This window comes from Zootoca vivipara, chromosome 6, assembly GCF_963506605.1.
Source record: "Zootoca vivipara chromosome 6, rZooViv1.1, whole genome shotgun sequence".
Classification (NCBI taxonomy): Eukaryota; Metazoa; Chordata; class Lepidosauria; order Squamata; family Lacertidae; genus Zootoca; species Zootoca vivipara.
This window is the reverse complement of record NC_083281.1, coordinates 4700971-4721861: the sequence shown is the minus strand read 5'-3', so window position 1 is coordinate 4721861 and position 20891 is coordinate 4700971. Positions and strand designations below refer to the sequence as shown.

The following is a 20891-nucleotide window of genomic DNA, read 5'->3' as shown; positions in this document are numbered from 1 at the left end:
AGCTGGTGTTGCAATTTTATAATGCATTTAAAATGTTTTTTTACTATCATAGCTGAGTCCCTAGAGTAGGAAGGGACCCCCAAGGGTCATTTAGTCTAACCCCCTGCAAACGCAGGAACCACAGCTGAGAAATCCCTCGCAGCCAGAAGCATACCTTTTTCCACTGCCACGTAGCCGTACCGCATCTCTTTGCAGCCGATCCCAACCGAAAGGAGACTCAGCTTCATTTCTTGGAGGGGGGGGAGGAGAGAGCATTACCCTCTTATTGGCTTGCAAGCAAAAGGAAATAAATCTGAAATCGGCTCTATCAGCCCCAAATGCAGACCACTTGCTCGACTGCACCCACAAAAAACGCACTGGTTCTAAGTCACATAAATGAAAAAGCCCAGTGCTGGCGGTCGCAACGACCCTTCCCAGTAGGTCTTGCCCCAGCGAGGCATTTGCAAGGATGCAGGTGGCGCTGTGGGTTAAATCACAAAGCCCTAGGGCAGGCACCCCCAAACTTCAGCCCTCCAGATGTTTTGGACTACAATTCCCATCATCCCTGACCACTGGTCCTCTTAGCTAGGGATCATGGGAGTTGTAGGCCAAAACATCTGGAGAGCCGCAGTTTGGGGATGGCTGGCCTAGGGATTGCCGATCAGAAGGTCAGCGGTTCGAATCCCCGCAACGGGGTGAGCTCCCGTTGCTCGGTCCCTGCTCCTTCCAACCTAGCAGTTCGAAAGCACGTCAAGTGTAAGTAGATAAATAGGTACCACTCCGGTGGGAAGGTAAATGGCATTTCAGTGCGCTGCTCTGGTTCGCCAGAAGCGGCTTAGTCGTGCTGGCCACATGACCCGCTGTACGCCGGCTCCCTCGGCCAGTAAAGCGAGATGAGCGCCACAACCCCAGAGTCGTCCGCGACTGGACCTAATAGTCAGGGGTCCCTTTACCTTTAAGGCCCCTGCTTTCCCACTGCTCTCAAAAACTCCTCCTGCTGGGTCCCTCCCCCGCAACCTGAGACTCCGTTGTCTTGTCTCTCTCTGCTTTGCCCTCTTCATTCCTCTGTGTGTTCTGGGAGACCAGAGAGGAGCTCGTCGCAGAGGAGCTTGATAAACCCGGGACTCTTCTCCAGCCTGGCTCCTCTCTGCCTCTTGCTCTCCCCCCTCTCCTGCCTTTGCTTCTGCCTCCGATTCTGGACTTCTCTCTGCCACCGCCTCTCCCCGCTCACTAAGCACTGTTGCCTCTTCCGCTTCCGACACCTCCTTGTGGGATGTAATTCACTGGGAGCAGTCAAGTACAGTATTCCTTATAATGCTAGAGAAGACATGCGAGGGAATGTTTGGTCCAGCCCAGGGGTCAGCAACCTTTTTCAGCCATGGGCCGGACCACTGTCCCTCAGACCATGTGGTGGACTGGACTATTTTTTTGGGGGGGGGGATGAATGAATTCCTATGCCCCACAAATAACCCAGAGATGCATTTGAAATAAAAGGACACATTCTACTCATGTAAAAACACGCTGATTCCCGAACCGTCTGTGGGCCGGATTGAGAAGACGATTGGGCCACATCCGGCCCACAGGCCTTAGTTTGCCTACCCTGGTCCAGCCAGTCGAAACTTCCTGTTCCTCCTGGCTGGAGCATCCTGTCTTTTGCATGTGACAGAAGGTGGGCATGACCTAACCTGTCCAGGTAACAAAAGGATGAGTCAAGCAGCACACCTCTCTCTTTCCTCTTTCCCATCTTCCTTTTGTCATGTGAACAGCCGTGACTGCTAGCCTGCAGTCACTAGGTCAGGCATCCCCAAACTGCGGCCCTCCAGATTTTTGGCCTACAACTCCCATGATCCCTAGCTAACAGGACCAGTGGTCGGGGAAGATGGGAGTTGTAGTCCAAAACATCTGGAGGGCAGAAGTTTGGGGATGCCTGCTCTAGGTAAATCTCCATTATGGGGTGTCACAGTGGCCGGAGTGGACTACTTCAGAGTAACGACGCTACGCAGCTCTGCATTTTATTCTTTTATTGGTGCTGCGTATTTACAGTGCTCAAGTCATTGCTATTTACACGGAGCGATGTTGTCAGTCGGTTTCAGAACCTCCTAATGGCTTTTGGCGCGTCTTTCTCCAACACAAAAGCTTTGGCAGACCCATCCTCTTGCCCCTCCTCTTCCTGCGTAATTCTGGAGTTGGAGGGATGGGTCTTCCCCCCTTGCTTGCCCCTTCCTGTCCCACCTGGGACCCTGGCTCCTCTACCTTGCCTGAGCCTCGGACACGACTTCCTGCTTCCCCACTGGAATCGGAACTCTCCCTGCTTTCCCCTTTGCTCGGGGACGGGCTTGAACTCAGGAGGGGAGGGACTTCGCGATATCCCCTGTCCCTCACATCCACCCCCCTCCCAAGCTCTCCTTCACCCCTCCCCAGGCCCCCCCCATGTGTCGGTGACGACTGGAAGCCTAAGAACTCAGTGCTCTCCGAGCCCGTTGGTGTGAATACCTCCCCCCAGTCCTGCGAGCCCCCCCCTTCCGCCTGGGCGGACGGGAATCCCAAAAAGTCCGTGGCGTCAGAGCTGGTGGGGGTAAAAACGTTCTGCCAATCTGCTCCTTCCTCTGACTGGGTGGATCTCGGTGACACCCATACCTCATCCTCTGGTTCCTCAAACTCCGCTTCCCAGCGCCATGGTGAGCTGCTCTCCCGTGCCTCCTCCTCCTCCCCCTCCCTTTCCATGTGCCAGGGCTTGGGTCTGTGGGGAAAGAGGGCGTGAAATTCTTCCACCAAGAATTCCTCCTGTATCTGAGTGGCTGGGACCCATTCATTCTGGGACGGTGGAGCATCCTCCCATGCCATGAGGTACTCCAGTCCCCCCACCCCCCACCTTGAATCCAGGATGGCCGTGGCCTCATTGAGTTGCTCCCTGCCTTCCCTCTCCCCCCCTCCCTCGGGGGTTTGTTCGCTGTCTCGGAGCCTGCTGCTTTCCCTGTACGGCGACAGCAGCGATCTATGAAACACTGGATGCACCCTCATGTCCTCTGGCAGTGCCAGCCTGTATGCCACCGGGTTTACCTGTTGCGTGACCGTGAAGGGGCCCAGCCTTTTGGGTGCCAGCTTTTTGCACCTCCCTCTGGTGGGAAGGCCCTCCGAGGACAACCACACCTTGTCCCCCACCCTGATGACCTCCCCTTGTCGCCTGTGGCGATCTGCCCCCTTTTTGTACGCTTCCTTGGCCCTCTCCAAGTGTTCTCTGAGCTGCTGGTGCACCGTCTCCAGTTCCTCTGCCCAATCCTCAGCCTGTGGGCCCTCCTCCTCCTCCTCCTCCCTCTCCCTCTCTGGGAAAGATCTGAGGTCGCGCCCGTAATTGGCCTTAAAGGGCGACACCCCTGTGGAGACGTGCACTGCATTGTTGTAGGCAAATTCTGCTAGTGGCAAGCGATCCACCCAGTCCGTTTGCCGCTGGCTGACGTAGCATCTCAGGTACTGCTGCAGAATGGCGTTGACCCTCTCCGCTTGTCCGTTGGTCTGCGGGTGTCTAGCCGTCGACAAGCTGACCTCCACCTGCAGGAGGTTCATGAGCCGCCGCCAGAACCTGGAAACAAATTGGCGGCCACGATCCGAAATAACCCTTAAAGGTAATCCATGCAGTCTGAAAATGTGATCAACAAACAGTTTGGCTGTCTCTTCTGCCGAGACTGCCCTGGCACACGGTATAAAGTGACACATTTTGGACATAAGGTCCACCACCACCAACACTGCAGTCTTACCCCTGGACGAAGGCAGATCTGTGATGAAGTCCATGGACACCACTTCCCACGGCCTGTGTGGTGTGGCTAAGGGCTCCAGCAACCCTGGTGGCGCTGCTCTGACCACCTTCGCCCGCTGGCAGGTGGTACAGCCCCTTACATAGTCTCGAACATCTTCCCGCACCCCTGGCCACCAGAAGTGTCTCATGACTAGGTGAGCGGTTTTGTCCCTTCCAAAATGCCCCGCTGTAGGGTTGTCGTGCATCTGCTTGAGGACCGTACGTCGAAGCTGGGTGGTGGGTAGGTACAGCGCACCCTTGTAGAAAAGCAGCCCTCTGCGTTCTGCAAAGTCTTTTGCCTGCTCCCTCCCCCCTCTCAGTTCTCTGAAGATGCGGTTGGCAAATTCATCCGCTGCCGTCAGTGCTGTGAGTTCTGCCTCGCTCACCACAGCTGCTCCGCAGGACCATGCCGACGGGGGGAAAATGTGCCTTGGGGCTGGTGGCGCCTCCTCCTCCATGTACTCTGGCTTGCGGGAGAGGGCATCCGCCCTGACATTCTGCTCCCCCGGGATGTAGTGGATGGAGAAGTTGAAGTTCGAGAAGAACTCTGCCCACCGTATCTGCCGCTGGTTGAGCACCCTGGCAGTTCTCCAGAACTCCAGGTTCTTGTGGTCTGTGCACACCTGGATGGGGTGCTTCGCGCCCACCAGGAAGTGTCGCCAGTGCTGGAACGCAGCGTAGATCGCAAGAAGTTCCCTATCAAACACTGTGTAGTTGCGTTCAGGCTGTGTCAGCTTCCTGGAGAAGAAGGCACAGGGTCTCCACTCCCTGTTGGCGTCCAGTTGCAACAAAATTGCGCCCACAGCTTTTTCAGAAGCATCTGTTTCAATGCGTAGGGGCGCGTCCTGCACCACATGGAACAGGTTTTGGTCTGAGGCGAACACTCTCTTGAGGCTTTCGAACGCTGCTTGCGCCTCTGGTGTCCACTTGAACTTCTGCTTGCCTCTCAGGCAGTCCGTGATGGGAGCCGTAACGCGAGAGAAGTTCTTGATGAACTTCCTGTAGAAGTTAGCGAAGCCTAGTAGGCGTTGGGCATCTTTGCGCGTCCTGGGGCTGTGCCAGTCCAGGATGGCCTGCACCTTGTCCTTGTCCATCGCCAGCCCCTTGTCTGACAGCTTGTAGCCCAGGAAGTCCACCTCTTTGGTGTGAAACTTGCACTTCTCCAGCTTCACATACAGGTGGTGCTCCTTCAGGCGTTGCAACACCTCTCTGACATCTTTCACATGCTGCACTGGGTCATTCGAGTAGATAAGGATGTCATCTAGGAAGACCAAGCATTTCCTGAAGAGGAGGGACCCCAGGACGTGGTGCATGAAGGCCTGGAAGCATGCTGAGCCCCCTTGCAAACCGAAGGGCATCACCAGATATTCAAAAGAGCCCAGAGGCGTGAACATCGTGGTTTTCCATTCATCTCCTTCCCGGATCCTGATCAAGTTGTACGCCCCCCTTAGGTCCAGCTTGGTGAAAATCTTGCCCCTGCGTGCCGCTGTCAGGAGATCATCCACTCTGGGCATGGGGAAAGCCACGGGCTCTGTCACCGAATTCAGCCGTCTAAAGTCCACCACAAGACGGCGCTGTTGCGTGTCTTTCTTGTCCACCCAGAAGACCGGGCTGCCCCCTGCTGCCTTGCTTTCCCTTATGAACCCCCGCTTGAGGTTCTTGTCGATGAAAGCGCGCAGATCCTCCAGCTCCTGGTCTGACATGGCGTACAGCTTGGCTGGGGGTATCGTCGCCCCTGGCACCAGGTTGATCTGGCAGTCAAAAGGCCTGTGCGGGGGTAGGTGGTCGGACTCCGCTTCGCTGAAGACCTCCTGCAGGTCCCAGTACTGCTTGGGTATTGCCTCACCCCCTTTGATATGCATGGTGGCCACCGTGGCTATCGGAGGCCCCTCCCCTGGTTGGTGCTGCATGCAATGTTCCAGACAAAAGTCTGACCCAAACGTGATGCACCTCTGGTGCCAACTGATGGAGGGGTCGTGGCGCGCCAGCCAGCTCATGCCCAAGACGATGGGGGGGTCTGAGATGGTGGTGACGTTGAACGCCAGTGTCTCTGAGTGCCTTCCCACCGTCATTCTCATGGGGGGGGTTTGATGTGTGATGGCCCCTCCCAGCAGCTCCCTGCCGTCAATGGTTGCTACGTGCAGAGGAAAATCCAACTGCAAAAGCTGGATTTGGTGCTCTTCTGCAAAGCTTCTCGAGAAGAAGTTGGCGGACGCCCCACTGTCAATTAAGGCGAGGACCGTCAGGGGATAGCCATTTGGGAGCGTTAGCGTCACTTCTAGAACCACTCCTGCTCTGGGAGGGGTGGGCTGGCTCTGCACCTCTCTGTGCGGGTGGGCGGGCTGGGGCTGTTGTCTGCTGACTGTGCCTGGCTGCTGCCCCTTGTCTCCTGCAGCCAGGCTTTCCCGTTTCCCTGCTGTGGTGCTGCGTCAGTGGGGGAGGGCACCACCGTTCCCGCCTTTCCTTGCCACTCCCTGCGATGTGGGCAGTCTCTGACGAGATGCTGGGGTGAGTTGCAGAGAAAGCAATTCCCGCCCCTTCCCTCCTTGCGTCTTGGCGCCGCTGGGGTTTGAAAAGCCCGCGCGCGCGCGCTATCAATCTGCATGGGCTCCTGGTCCTGGCTGGCTCCAGGCGTGGCCTGAAAGGGTTGTTGAGGGAGTGGCTTCTCCTGCGACCGTGGGAACCAAGCCCGCTTTGCGCGCGTCGCTTGCTTGTCGTTCCACCGGGATTCCTGCCTCACCCCCACCGCCAGAGCTGCTTTGCTCAGCTGATCCATAGTACTGGGCTTTGGACCTCTCGAGAGTTCATCCTTCACCTCCTCGCTCAAACCCAAGTAAAACGCAGCTTGCATGGGAGGCGAATCCAAAACCCACCCCAGTCTGTGCACCAGCATGGTGAATTTCGCCCAATATGCGCGAACTGTCATATTTCCTTGGCGTAAATTATGCAGTTCCTCCTTAGTCTGGTCCAAATGACTATCGGACGAATACATCGTCCTCAAACCTTCTAGAAATTGTTGGACATTTTTCATGCAAGGATTCTTGGTTGCGATTAATGGTCTTAGCCACTCCCTGGCTGCTCCGGTGAGATGTTCCACAATAAACGCTACTCTGTGCTCATCATCGGGGAACTCATTCTGGTGCAGCTCAAGAGCATACACGATCTCAGTCTCAAAGCCCTGAAACTCCTTCGGGTCTCCATTGAACTTGCTTACAAGGGTCCCTGCTCTCCTTCCTGGCAGCACTTGGACTTGGGGAGCCCCTCCCGCCTTGTTTTTCTCTGCATCCAGCTTGTTTTGGAGGTCTACCGCCACCGCCCTTAAATGCTGCTCTTTTTCCTGGAGCTCTCTCACCTGTTCCGCAAGTTGTAGCCGGTCGTCCTGGACCTTCTTAGTCTCCTCTTTAGCTGCCTTCAATTCTCCCTGCGCCTGCAGCGACAGCTGTTGCAGTTCTAGCTGGGCTTGCTCAGCGATCTGCCGCCACTTCTCCGCCTCGGACACGCTCATCCCGGCAACTCCGAAGTAGCCCAAAAATGATTAGGAGGTTGCTGTCACAGTGGCCGGAGTGGACTACTTCAGAGTAACGACGCTACGCAGCTCTGCATTTTATTCTTTTATTGGTGCTGCGTATTTACAGTGCTCAAGTCATTGCTATTTACACGGAGCGATGTTGTCAGTCGGTTTCAGAACCTCCTAATGGCTTTTGGCGCGTCTTTCTCCAACACAAAAGCTTTGGCAGACCCATCCTCTTGCCCCTCCTCTTCCTGCGTAATTCTGGAGTTGGAGGGATGGGTCTTCCCCCCTTGCTTGCCCCTTCCTGTCCCACCTGGGACCCTGGCTCCTCTACCTTGCCTGAGCCTCGGACACGACTTCCTGCTTCCCCACTGGAATCGGAACTCTCCCTGCTTTCCCCTTTGCTCGGGGACGGGCTTGAACTCAGGAGGGGAGGGACTTCGCGATATCCCCTGTCCCTCACATGGGGTAAACCTGTATATGTTCGAAACTTTAAACCTAAAACCTGCCTTCAGGGATCACACTGTGCTCTGCCTGATCATGAGTCAACTTCTTTTAATTAACTTTGAATAAGATTGCCGTGTCTTTATTCTTTCAAGAGGGATTCAAGGGAACTTACCAGGAACGTACAATTCAATCTAAGACAGACTGAATTGTATAATAGTGAGAGGCTCACACGAGCCTGCAACCAGCTATGTGCTGTGCATGTAAAAAGGGGAATGTAACTTTGCTAAGTAAAGGAACTTGCTAGTGCACGTTAGGAAGGATATTAATAAACAATATATCCTCTTCTGCCACCCTGAACATTCCCACACTCCTCCTCCCGATCTTCTCCCTCTGATCACTCATGATGGCCCCAGTGCCAATCCCCAGTGGCTCTGAGCCTTCTTCCCTAGAGGGGTGCCCCAGCTGGTTCCTCCCAGCATTCCTCTGCGTCCAGCCAGTCCACGACAGCTCCTATGTCCCAGGAGGAAGGGGTTTTGAAGAGGCAGAGGCAGAACATCCCCGCTTGCGGCTCGCGCCCTTAACTGCACGGTGACACCAGCTGAATCGTTTCTCTTTATGCCCCAACAAACGCCACCCGCCCTGCATTCTTGCCTCTAGCTTCCTTACCATGGAAGAAAGCCGCGTCTTCTCTCGGGTAGCCCTTGGGCACGGGGACTTTGTTCTCAGTCTGGTTGTTGATGGTGTGCAGGACTTTGACGAGGGCTCGGGACCCGTACTGGAGAGGGGAAGGAGGGTGAAAAGGATCAGGCCCTGTGCAGGTGTCGGGGTGCAAACCCCCACCCCCCTGCCCCGTTGAAATAAATAAATGAAGATAATTTACAATGAATTGGAAAAAAATGTTTAAAAGTACTTTTAAAACAACAACAACAACAGAGTACTTCTTGTTGGGGATAGGTCAAGCTGAAATTCCCAGGCGTCCAAAAAAGGTTATTTATGTATGCCACTACTGCGGCCCGTGTTTTGTTAGCCCCCAAATGGAAAACGAACAAGGTCCCAACCAAAGAAGAATGGGAACTTAAACTGATGGAATATGAGCCCTTGCAGATTTAACATATTGAATCAAGAGAACATACATTTAAAGAAGATTGGAAAATGTTTACTGAATGGGGATTGTATATATTTGAAAACGTGGGCAGCGTTAAGATAAATTCAACAGTGAAAATAAGTTTCAGTGGATGTAATACAGGAATACTAAATGGTTTAGTTTATGCAAAAGATGCAGGGATTTATGGTATGCGAAATGAACCATGGAAAGAGAAGAAGGGAAGTCGTTGATATTTTAAGGTTGTTTAAATGAATGTTCAAAAATGTGAAACTGAAAAACTTAATAATTTGTTTTTTAAAAAGAAAACAAACTAACTAAAATGCTCTGCAGCCCAGCAAATCAAAATTCTGTCCCAAAGAAAACTGTAATTCCATTGCGCGCTATTTAATTGTTCATATACCGTATATATTATTGCTCTATTTAGTACTCATTTTAGCCAGCCAGTAAAAGCCATTTCCCAGGGTGTGGCTGCTGTTGCCTGATGATAACTTCTAGGAGGTGGGTTACTTACTATTTCATTCATTTTGTAAAATTTGAAAAAAACAAACAAACCGCAAAGCGGTTTAGGAAAAAGATAAAACAATGAAATGGAGAGAAACCACACAGCCGTGCTTTAAAACACACATGAGCTAAAATACTAAAACAGATTAAAGCTGGCTCAACTTTCGAGGCATCTGGGTTAGGTTAAGTGTATGGGACGAAGACAGGGGAGGTCCGTTCCCCCCGTAACGGTGCCATGTAAAATTCCCCCCTTAGTCTTTAAAGGGAACCATGCTGGCAAATATGGTGACTTCCACATGTAGAACCAAAAAAACACAGAATCGTCAAGTTGGACGGGACCCTCTGTGGTCATCTAGGCCAACCCTCTGCAGTGCAGCTGATGGCAGCCATTGGTGAAAACATCTGAGAGAGCTTCTGGGTTGGCAAAGGCTGCTTTATGGTGGCATGAGAGAGTCTCTTGGACCAGCGTGCCCCCCCCCCCCAAATTTCACTTCTTTCTCAGCTTGCCCCTCACCTTATTCTCAAAGTTGTATTTGCTGAGGTCTCTGGATTCGGTCGCCCTCCTGTCTCCGTGAGTTAAGGCACCCTATTGAGAAGGGAGGAGAGAGAGAAAAGAAAGAGATCCCAAAACTGTCCAGAAATCCAGACAAGGAGAACCCCAGCTCGTGCTCCTCCATGGCTCTTTCTGTTCCACCCTGGCCTTGCCTACGAGGTCTCCTTACCCCCCATAACCTTTGGAACTCACTGCCTCAGTGGTGGACCTACATTTTTGGGGTAGAGCTGTCATGGGGTCCCTTCGTAACCAGTCGCGAGATCTGGGTCACCCCTGGTATCTTCTTCACTAGGGTTGTTCCACAACATATCACCACACCACATGAGCCTGAGGGGGTGGACGGCCCCAGGAATCCTTCCACGGAAGGGGCAAACCAGGACTTACAAGGCTCTCCAGGCGTTTGGCCACGATGGAAGCGAATCGCCTCTCGCCGGCCAGTTCGGAGATGAGGAAGATATATTCCGGAGCAGAAACCTGGTTGGAGCGGTGCGTCCGACCTGGAAGGAAACCCCAAACAGGGAAGGTTACCTCTCAATGCCCCCTACAGCGAGGGGTGGGGCAGCCAGCGATGTAACACCCGGGCCAACCCAATTGGTTTGGCGGCACAGCCAGAGAAGGCAGAGGCTGTGGTCCAAAACATACAGTGAGCTTCCTGGCCAAGCGGGGAACCTGAGCTCTATCCACTAGAGTGGTACCTTGGTTCTCAAACTTAATCTGTTCCGGGAGTCCATTCGACTCCTGAAACCATTTGAAAACCAAGGCGTGGCTTCTGGTTGGCTGCAGGAACTTCCTGCACTCAATCGGAAGCCGCGGAAGATGTTCGGCTTCCGAAAAATGTTTGCAAACTGGAACACTCACTTTCGGGTTTGCGGCGTTCAGGAGCCGATTTGTTCGGGAGCCAAGCCATTTGAGAACGAAGGTACCACTGTATTTCCCACATAATCAAGTGATTTTTGAAGGAAGAATCCTTCCCCCCCCCCCCGCTGAATGCAGGGCACCTTTGTTCCACTGTTAGAGGATTAAGAGATGACCCAAACCCTTTCTGCCCATGTTTTAGCAGCAGGAGGGAGGGGCAGGTGGGGCTCGTCCACCTGGGAAGGGAGCCCATCTAGGAGAAGGAAAGCTCTGACCCTAAACCCCCGCTGCCTTACAGGAGATCTACGCGAGCAGAAAAGGCTCAGGAGTAAACCCTGCACAAATCTGGAGCGGAGTCCCTAAGGTGCCTTGTCTACCTCCTTCTGGCAACTGCTGCTGCCAAACGTCTTGCTCTGCTTTCCTTTGGACCCCATCAGAGAGGCGGGGGGGGGGGAGGTTTTGTCATCTGAGCCCCCAACACGCTGCCCAGGCTTACGCCCAGGGGAGGTCACGTTGGCGCGGCACAAAACCACCACCAGTGGTTGTTTCAGATTGGAGAAGCACTGAAGCACCATCAAGAATGCTTTGATGGTGTTTCTTGCTTGGCAGGGGGTTGGACTGGATGGCCCTTGCGGTCTCTTCCAACTCTTCTATGATTCTATGAAACGAGATACAAGCTTTCTCGGGCATTTGTGCTGCGCTTCCTGCTCACCAAACTGCTGGATGGCTCGATCGGCGCTCCAAGGCAGCTCTAACGTCATGTGGACGCGCCTCTTCTGATTCTTTACCCGTCTGTCCGCTTGGAGAGAAATCCCTGAGCTGGAGGCCTCGGATATTATTGCTACGAGCTGGGGAACAGAGGGAGGGAGAGACCGGGGATGGGAGGGGGGTGAGTAAGCAAAGGGCAGGAAATGGCCATGCAAAACAGCTATTCCAGCAAACTCAGAAATAATTTCCTACCTAGCTGAGTTCCTGGCTTCCTCCGCCCACCCTAAATTATGTTTAACAGATGTCCCCGTTTCCTGGGGACAGTGCCCAGATTTACAAATCTGTCCCCGGACAAAACCCATCCCCAGAATGTCCCCGGATTTCATTTAATGTCCCCGGAATTATATTTTAAGTGTTGTACATTTATTAGTAGGGAATGAATGTTGCTTGATTGGTTCAACAGCACAAGATACATCATATGGGGACTTCCGGCGAGGCAAATTGGCGGGCGCCATGGCAGCGAACAGCTCCTGAAGCCTGCCAGAGCCAACTGCGCTACCAGGCTGGCTCCGGGCTGCTGAGACTGCCGCTGCTGCCGCCACTGCCAAGAGGGAACCGGGTACACCTGGCGCATCAACTGGGGGAACCGCTGAACCACACACACACACACACACACCCGCGACCCAAATCGAGCCTGGCCAACTGCCCAGTGGCGCTCCGGGGCCAGGAAAACGAGGCTATTATTGGACTGTAATTGAAAACTACCGGTAATAAAAATTATGATCAGAAAGATAAAAGAGTAAAATTATCAATAAGAAAAATGGGGAACAGGATTTTTTTTTTAAAGTGAAAACAGCAGCAGACCAGAATCAGATTGAAACCTGCATCAGTTTTCTAAGTGCCTGGGTATTTATTTATGGCATGAAATTTATACACCCCCTTGGCTGTAACAACAACAACAACTCAAAGCAGTTTACCAAAATGATAAAACCAAGAAATATATAAATAACTAAATATAAATATATAAATACTAAAATGCTAAAATAGATTGTCAAAACAAAAAAAATCAGGCAGCTGCCTGATTATCAACAGGCAGGGAGTTCCAAAGATCCGCATTCTTGACACTCAGCTCAACTACAAATCCCATCAGTCCCAACAAGCACAGCCCAACAGCGAGGGAGGATGAGAGCTGCAGGACATATCGGTTCTGCACTCCTGGGTTTTCATCTCTCCACTGCCTTCGCTCCCCCCTCTCGGCACCCTGCTTGACCCTCCAAGCCCTGCCTGGCGCTCACTTTGTCTCCGTTCATGAAACGCTCCTTCTCCTTGAGGTTCACGTGGTCGATGGAAAGGCATTGCTCGGCTCGTGACTCGAAGACGACGGAGCCGTCCGGCCGCCGCACCAGGCGCCCTTTGCGGCCGGTCATCTGCGTGAGCGAGGGGACGGAAATGAAAAAGCTGTTATAGTGGGGAAGCCATTATTATTATCATCATCATCATCATCATCATCATCATCATTATTTATTGAATTTATATACCCTCCATACCCAGGGGTCTCAGGGCGGTTCGCAGAATCAAGGTATAAAACCCCCCGAAAAAAACACATTTAAAAAGGGCAGAGGATGTAAATCAGATCAACCAAAGGCCTGGTTAAAAAGGAACGTTTTTGCCTGGCGCCTAAAGGTGTATAACGAAGGCACCAGGCAAACTTCCCTGGGGAGAGCATTCCACAGAAGGGGAGCCACTGCAGAGAAAGCCCCGTTCTCGTGTTGCCACCTGCTGGACCTCTTAAGGAGGAGGCACACAAAGGAGGGTCTCAGAAGATGATCTCGAGGTCCGGGTAGGTTCATATGGAAAGAGGCGGTCCTTGAGGAATTGTGATCTATTTAAGGCTTAAAGGTCAAAACCAGCAATTTGAATTGGGCCCAGAAACTAATCGGTAGCCTGTGCAGTCACACCAGGATAGGTGCAATATGCTCAAACCGTCTTGCTCCGGTGAGCAACCTGGCTGCTGAATTCTGCACCGGCTGAAGTTTCCGAACCGTCTTCAGAGGCAGCCCTACGTAGAACGCATTGCAGTATTCTAACCTTGAGGTTACCAGAGCATAGACAGCAGGAGTTAGGCCATCCCTGTCCAGATAGGGGTGTAGCTGGGCCACCAGCCGAAGATGATGGAAGGCACTCCAGGCCAATGAGGCCACCAGAGCCTCGAGCGACAGCAAAGGATCCAGGAGGACCCCCAAGCTATGAACCTGCTCCTTCAGGGGAAGGTGACCCCACCAAGAGCCAGCCATCTGGTCTACGGAACCACCCACTAACAACCTCAGTCTAATCTGGATTGAGCTTCAGTCTGTTGACTCTCATCCAGCCCATTACCGGGGCAAGACACTGGTCCAACATTTATCATTATTATTGTCGTCCAGGGCCTGCTGCCACCTACCTCTGCCACGTGCTCTGGGCCCCCAAAGTGATCGATCAGTTCGTCCAAGGTATTGAGAGGTAGTTCTTTGCCCAGCGCCTCCGCCTTGGCCAGGAGGTCCTGTTTCATTTTCTCAACGTTCTCCAGCATGACGGTGCCGTACAGCTCCTTCTGGGAATTTTGCAGAGAGGTGTTGCCTGCGCAAAGAGATAAGAAGCTAGTTTCTCCCTCTCTCCTAACGGTAGAACTTGTGCAGATGCCCAAGCCTTATCCTCTCTGGAAACTCGTTTTAATCTTGAAGGAACGTTTTACCATATGTGGTGGGAGTGTAAGAAAGTGGAAATCTTCTGGAAAATGATATATAATGAGATGAAAAAGATGTTAAGATATACATTCATTTAAAAAAATCAGAAGCTTTTCTACTTGGCATTGTAGGAGAGGATATTAGCAGACATGTTAAAAAATTGTTTGTGTATGCGATGACGGCACAGAAATGGAAACAAGAAGAATTACTGATGATAGAAGAATGGCAGACGAAGTTAATGGACTACGCAGAAATGGACAAGATGACAGGGAGAATTCCAAACCAACGGGACCAGAGGATTGGACTAAATTTGAGACCTATTTGAAAGACAATTGTAAACAAAAAATCACGCTTGGAGGTTTACAATAAGTTTTGTAAGGAGAACTATATGAAATACGATAGGGAAAAGTTAAGAAAGTAAAAAATTGGTTATTGTTTTTTAAAGTAATAGTGAATTACAGAATACAAGAAGAAGTTAGGATGATTGGAAAACTTTAGACGTGGCTAAGGGAAGTCCAAAAAGATTGTATAAGATGTGAGGGAATGTTAAATGATGTATGGAATGTATGTAAAAACTTAATAAAAATATTTATTAGAAAAAAGAAAATTCGTTTTAATCTTTTCCAAACTGCAACGCAACCGTTGTGGATTGCACCCGGTGGGCGACTCTGGTCCGTGAGCCTGCTCTGAGCAGGGCTATCATTGTGTGCGATTAAAGATGATAGCAATTAACAGTGGCAATGAGAAAGCCCAAACAACCCCTCACCCCGATCGTCGCAAGCGTAGCCGTTGAAGATCACATCGTCGTTTTCGAACAGGGACTCCGGGGACGAGTTGAAATCGCTCTCCATCCCTCCCTCAGAATCAGAGCTGCTGTCAGAGCTGATCTTGATGACGCCGCTGGTGGTGAGGTCGCAACTTTTGGGGAACTTGGCCCCACGGCCCTTCTGCTTCCCTAGAATAAAAGGTGGGGGCAGGGTGGGAAAGTGAGTGGGGGAGGCCACTGAGTGAGAGGGGAGCCTCGGGGCGGGCAGACGGAAGGGAGGGAAGGGGCTATTGGAAAGGAGGAAGGAAGGCCCAGTTCGCACTACAGCTGGATGGCTCCATGCAAAATAATCCCCGCATGAAAACATCTAGCATGTCAGGACTGTAGCCCTTTCACCCTGCTTTTCTACACGCAGGGAATTCTGAAATGCCATTCAACGACATGAGCAACAGGCCGACTGCCTCGGTGAAAACGAGGCCCTAAGGACAGGCGAAGAACAGGAGGGAAGAGAAAGGAAGAAAGCCAGCATCCCAGAAATCACAATGAGAAAAAATTTGTACGTCAACCGCTTTTGTTCTGCACCGCCAGCACGCCTGGGCCTTGAATTATTTCTTTTCTTTCTTTTAGGGAAGCGAATGCTATCGGACTGTCATGCGCCTTGAAAATACTTACAAGTGCCCCAATAAAAACACAGCCTAGGTGGTGCTTTATTAAGCTAAAAGGGGCTTTTTAAAAATGAAAAGCTGAGGACAGGTTTAGAAACATAAGAGTTGGAAGGGATCCCCAAAAAGTCCAGAGGAAAGGTCTCCCTCGGGAGGTAGTGGGCTCTCCTCCCTTGGAGGTTTTTAAGCAGAGGTTGGATGGCCATCTGTCGTGGATGCTTTCGTTGAGATTCCTGCGTTGCAGGTGGCTGGGAGATGACCCTTGGGGTATCTTCCAGCTCTGAAACTATGCAGGTAGCCCAACTCCCTGCAATGCAGGAATCAAAGCTAGAAGAATCTGTGGCAGGAGACCATCTGAACTCTCTTTCAAAACCTCCAACCAAGCAGAGACCGCCATCTTCCAAGGGAGTCCGTTGTACTGCTGAATGGGCTTTTACTGCCAGAAAGTTCTTTCTGAAGCTGAGTCTGAATCTCCTTTCTCATCATGTGAGCTGCAGAAAGCAAGCTTGCTCCCCACTTCCACGGGATAGTCCTTCGGATATTTGAAGGTGGCTACCCTATCTCCTCTCAGCCTCCTCTTTCCCAGGCTAAACGTGCCCAGCTCCTTCAACCACTCCTCATCAGGCTTGGCTTCCAGACCCTTGATCGTTTTGGTTTGCCCTCCTCTGCACATGTTTAGAAACACCTATGGCAAAGACCTGTGTGTGTGTGTGTGTGCGCGCGCGCTACATGGAAGCCAAACTGATTCCAAAAAAATTAATAAAATAAATCCATTTAGGAGGTGGAAGAGGAGGAGGAGGGAGGGAGGAGGCTGCATTCAAAGTCCACGACCACCAGGGCAATTAAGCACATGCCTGGGAGTCCCTGTTGCAAGGGAGTGGAAAAGATAAATACAGTGGTACCTTGGTTCTCAAACGCCTTGGTTTTCAAACCCCCCCAAACCCGGAAGTAAGTGTTCCGGTTTTCAAACGCTTTTTGGAAGCCAGACGTCCCATGCGGCTGTCGGCTTTTGTTTCCGAGGCGCCTGCACCAATCAGGAGTCGTGCCTTGGTTTTCGAACATTTCGCAAGTCAAACGGTCTTCCAGAACAGATTAAGTTTGGTGCTTTGTAATTGCTATTTATTTTGTGTTTTTGTTTTTGAGGCTTTTTCGGTTCATTTGCTTTTGTGACTGTGTGGAACCCACTTCAGCTACCCAGTGATTGATTGATTGATTGAATGTGTGACTGCGGAAATAGATAAAAGCCCTCCATCCAAACAATGACTATCATCAGTACAGGTAAGGGGGGGGGAATCATTTCATCATCTACAATGCTGTCTTATTTATGTTATAGTGCAGTACATTGTTTATTGCTTTCCTTTTATGGGTTAAATTGCTGTTTTAGGGGTTGTTTTTAAAAGTCTGGAACAGATCAATCCGTTTTGCATTACTTTCTATGGGAATGCATGCCTTGGTTTTGGAACAGACTCCTGGAACGGATTAAGTTTGAAAACCAAGGTACCACTGTAGAAATAAAGAAACAGAAATAAATAGAAAGAAAAGAGAGATGGGGTGGCGAAAGACCACGAGTGGAGGCTGGCGATGGGGTGGGTGGGGATGGAAGCAAGGGAGAAAACCGGGGGGGGGGCACAGGTTGCGACTGCATCGCAAGGAGGGTGTGGGGGGGAAGAGGGGATGAGGTTTCGGGAGGGGAGGGGAGAGTGCTGGGGATCGGGTCTTACGTTTTCTCTTAATGCCAGTTCCTCTCTCTCTTTTTCGTTTGGTTGAAGGAAAGTGCTTCTTAATTAGTGAGAGGAAGACGCCTCTGAAAAAAGTTGGGAGATGCAGAGATTTTACTCTTAACGGCGAGGAGGAGCCGAACCGTCGCTGGCTGCATTTATTTATTTAAAAAAGAAAGAGGTAAACCAAAGGGCAAAGGACACAGAGACTAAATGAAACTTGGAAGCAAAACAGAAACACCCAAACAACCCCCCCAAAAAACAACCTGTACGGGATTGGAAGTGCGGCTACAAGCATCCTGCCGTTTGGCTTCTTTCTGACAGCCCATTGGCTAAGCTGGTGTGACGTCACAGAATGTTCCGGAGTTCTAAAATGAAGGCCGGTCAGCGGAGGGATTGCGGCAGGTTTGCTGAGCAAATCAGAAAGCTGCCTTTGGAAGGCTGGGGGGGGGTGCCCAGTAGTTGGAAGGAGCTTAGGAGTCATACTGGGTTTGGGGAGCAGAGAGGGAGTAGAGATATTAGGGTTGGGGGGGGGCAGTGAATATGGCTGATGGAAAGCAGCCGGGGCCATGAAATTTCCGCACACCATATTGTAAATAAAAATCTGATTTATTTAATTTTTTTTTAACCTGCCCTTTAAAACAAGTCTGACTTGGGGTGATGCGTTTGTGTGACCAAGTATACCCAAAAGGGCGAGAGACTTGACACGTAGGTAGGGTAAAAAAATAAAACCAGGGAGGGGGAGATGGGAAAAGTAAGGAAGGATGCATGGACAAATGAGGGGGGGTGTCACTTGATGCAAATGGGGGCAAAACAGGGGCTTCTATGGGTACGCACCTCGCCTCAATCTCACCCAATGCTACCCCGCCCCGCTCCTGGGACACAAACGCTGGTCAGCGAGACAGATAGCGAGCGCATGAGCTTGGATGGGAACAAATCCCACCCCCCACCCCCCAAAAAAAGTGTTTTTGATCTTGTAGAGGCAAAACCCAGCCAGCATCCATTTATAAAGGGGAGATGGGGGTTAGGAAAGAGGAAAGGGGTAGAACCGACAGTGAGAACCTCGGGGCAGGCATATCACATGCGGCCCCAGTAAATATTAGAAAACAGTGGCAGCATAATAATAATAATAATAATAATAATAATAATAATAATAATAATAATAATAATAATATTTGTACCCCACCCATCTGACTGGGTTGCCCCCAGCCACTCTGGGCAGCTTCCAACATATATAAAAGCATAATAGAACACTTGACCCTAAAAAGCTTCCCTTATGCAGGGCTGCCTTCAGAGGTTTTCTAAAGGTTGTATAGTTACTCATTTCCTTGACATCGGATTGGAGGGCACCACCACTGAGAAGGCCCCGCTCCCTTGAACGGGGCTAAAGCCCAGCCCAATTGAGAGAGCTCGGGGGTGGGGCAAAACCCAGCCTCCAAAATGCTGGGTTTTGGGAGGCCACGGCGAGAAACAGGCCCTCCTTCCCCGGATGCGCATAAACTCACTCGGCAGCAGATACGAAGCAAGTCAGCTGCCCCTCGCTCTCGTCCAGGACCTCCCGGGTTCGGGCCTCGCCTGTCGACTGCAGGCCGATCACGACACACTGTGGAAGGGGGGACGGGGACAGAGAGAGAGGGTTTATTTGGTAAAGATTCCTTATGGCTCAGGAGCACACACACAAAACCAGCCCCCCCCCCCAAAAAAAATGGTGCAAAAAGAGCAGCTAGCGCAATCCCAGAATCCTTTGCGAGCGCAATTTCATGAGCCTTTGCACTGAGTGTTGGGAGTTTTAGCAAGGAGGTTTGGAGGGTGCTATTGTGGTGAAGTTTGGTGGGTTGGGGGCTTTTTAAAAGGGGTTTTCAAGGGTTTCCAGAGGTTTAGCAGGCGTTTGCAGGCTTTGTCAATGGCACCCCCCAATATACGCATATTTCAAGTAAATGAACGGTGCCTCCGAATGCAACCCCCACATAAATGGGGTGGGGAGGTTTTTGCCTGAATTTCATTTCACATATAACAGAGAGAACAGTTACAGCAACAGATGAAAATTAAAAGATGACAAGCGAAACTACAGAATTGTGGGTACAGTGGTTCCTTGGTTCTCAAAATTAATCCATTCTGCAAGTCCGTTCGACTCCCAAAACTGTTTGAAAACCAAGGTGCGGCTTCCGAAAAACATGTGCAAACCGGAACACTTACTTCCAGGTTTTCGGCGTTTGGGAGCCGAAACGTACGAGTACCAAGGCATTCAAGAACCCAGGTATGACTGTATTGCTTTTGTTTGTTACTGTCAGGGGGACTCCCTACAGAGGGCCTCCCCCCATCATCCTGACCAGCACTTCGCCCAGCGACAGCGCTAGCAGCGGGTCGGGGAAGCAGTATGGAGGAGGGAAGGCTCAGCGAGGAATCAGAGCCCTGGCAACACTCTGGGGAACAGACGGTGGAGGAAGGGCTCAGTGACGTATCGGAGCCCCTGCACCACTCTGACCATCTAGGGGAGGAGGGACGGCTCAGGGAGGCATCGGAGCCCAGGCACTGCCAGCGAGGGGAAGAAGGGGCACTGCTCCTTCCGGCGCCCAAATTGAGGTGCGTGCCCAAATGTAGGGCTAGGGGGCGGTGTTTCAGGGTCCCTAGGCTATTATGCTGGCCCTGAAGCCGACGGGCGCCATTGCCAGGTTCTGAGAGTGACTAGGCGGTCATGTTTCCTGCTATCTCTGCACTGTAAATAGTATGAACAATAAAACCTTTAAAGACACAACGGACTGGAGCGTCTTTACTCGGGAGTAGCCGCAACAACTCCCTGACAGCTACTATGCTAGGTATTTTTGTGGCTTTATACTGTAAACCACGCTGTGATCCTTGGATGAAAGGTGGTATAAAAATTCAGCAAAGTAATAACAATGCCGTTGCACGTGGATCAAAATAACAAAGCCCAAGTATAGAATATGGGAATTATCTGATTGTCAAGTCTAGTTCCAGATTTACCTAGCGTGGGTCGTCTTGAAAATGATGCCTCCGCTGTATATGCAACAAAGAAGTGCCAAATCATATAAGAATCTGGAGGTTCTAGCCCTGGTCGAAATCTCAAATGATGAGCATTTTCTTCCATTACAGCTACCTTCCAGAATGAGTGGTACTAATAAAGAAGGCTGATCGCCGAAGAATGGATGCTTTTGAATTATGGTGCTGGAGGAGACTCTTGAGAGTCCCATGGACTGCAAGAAGATCCAACCTCAGGAAGGACAGATCCTGAAGCTGAGGCTCCAATACTTTGGCCACCTCATGAGAAGAGAAGACTCCCTGGAAAAGACCCTGATGTTGGAAAAGATGGAGGGCACAAGGAGAAGGGGACGACAGAGGACGAGATGGTTGGACAGTGTTCTCGAAGCTACCAACATGAGTCTGACCAAACTGCGGGAGGCAGTGGAAGACAGGAGTGCCTGGCGTGCTCTGGTCCATGGGGTCACGAAGAGTTAGACACAACTAAACGACTAAACAACAACAACAAAGGGTCTAATTTTCGGCCGAGTTGCAATTACTATTTGAGCTTCCAGAATCATATAGCCAGACTAT

At 51.2% G+C, this 20891-nt stretch overlaps 1 protein-coding gene across 6 annotated transcripts in view; it reads right to left on the bottom strand.

Annotated features, from left to right (window-relative positions):
- SBNO2 (strawberry notch homolog 2) overlaps window positions 1-20891 on the bottom strand; it is a 109677-nt gene that overhangs the window by 14967 nt on the left and 73819 nt on the right. For all 6 annotated transcript variants that reach the window (XM_060275329.1, XM_060275328.1, XM_060275331.1 and 3 more), the window contains 10 exons: window positions 18827-18924; window positions 17325-17407; window positions 14942-15130; window positions 13893-14068; window positions 12748-12879; window positions 11457-11592; window positions 10274-10386; window positions 9851-9922; window positions 8397-8505; window positions 155-229 (listed from right to left, as the gene is read on the bottom strand). In XM_060275329.1, the coding sequence (XP_060131312.1) occupies window positions 155-229; window positions 8397-8505; window positions 9851-9922; window positions 10274-10386; window positions 11457-11592; window positions 12748-12879; window positions 13893-14068; window positions 14942-15130; window positions 17325-17407; window positions 18827-18924 (1183 nt within the window). The remainder of the gene's footprint in view (window positions 1-154; window positions 230-8396; window positions 8506-9850; window positions 9923-10273; window positions 10387-11456; window positions 11593-12747; window positions 12880-13892; window positions 14069-14941; window positions 15131-17324; window positions 17408-18826; window positions 18925-20891) is intronic.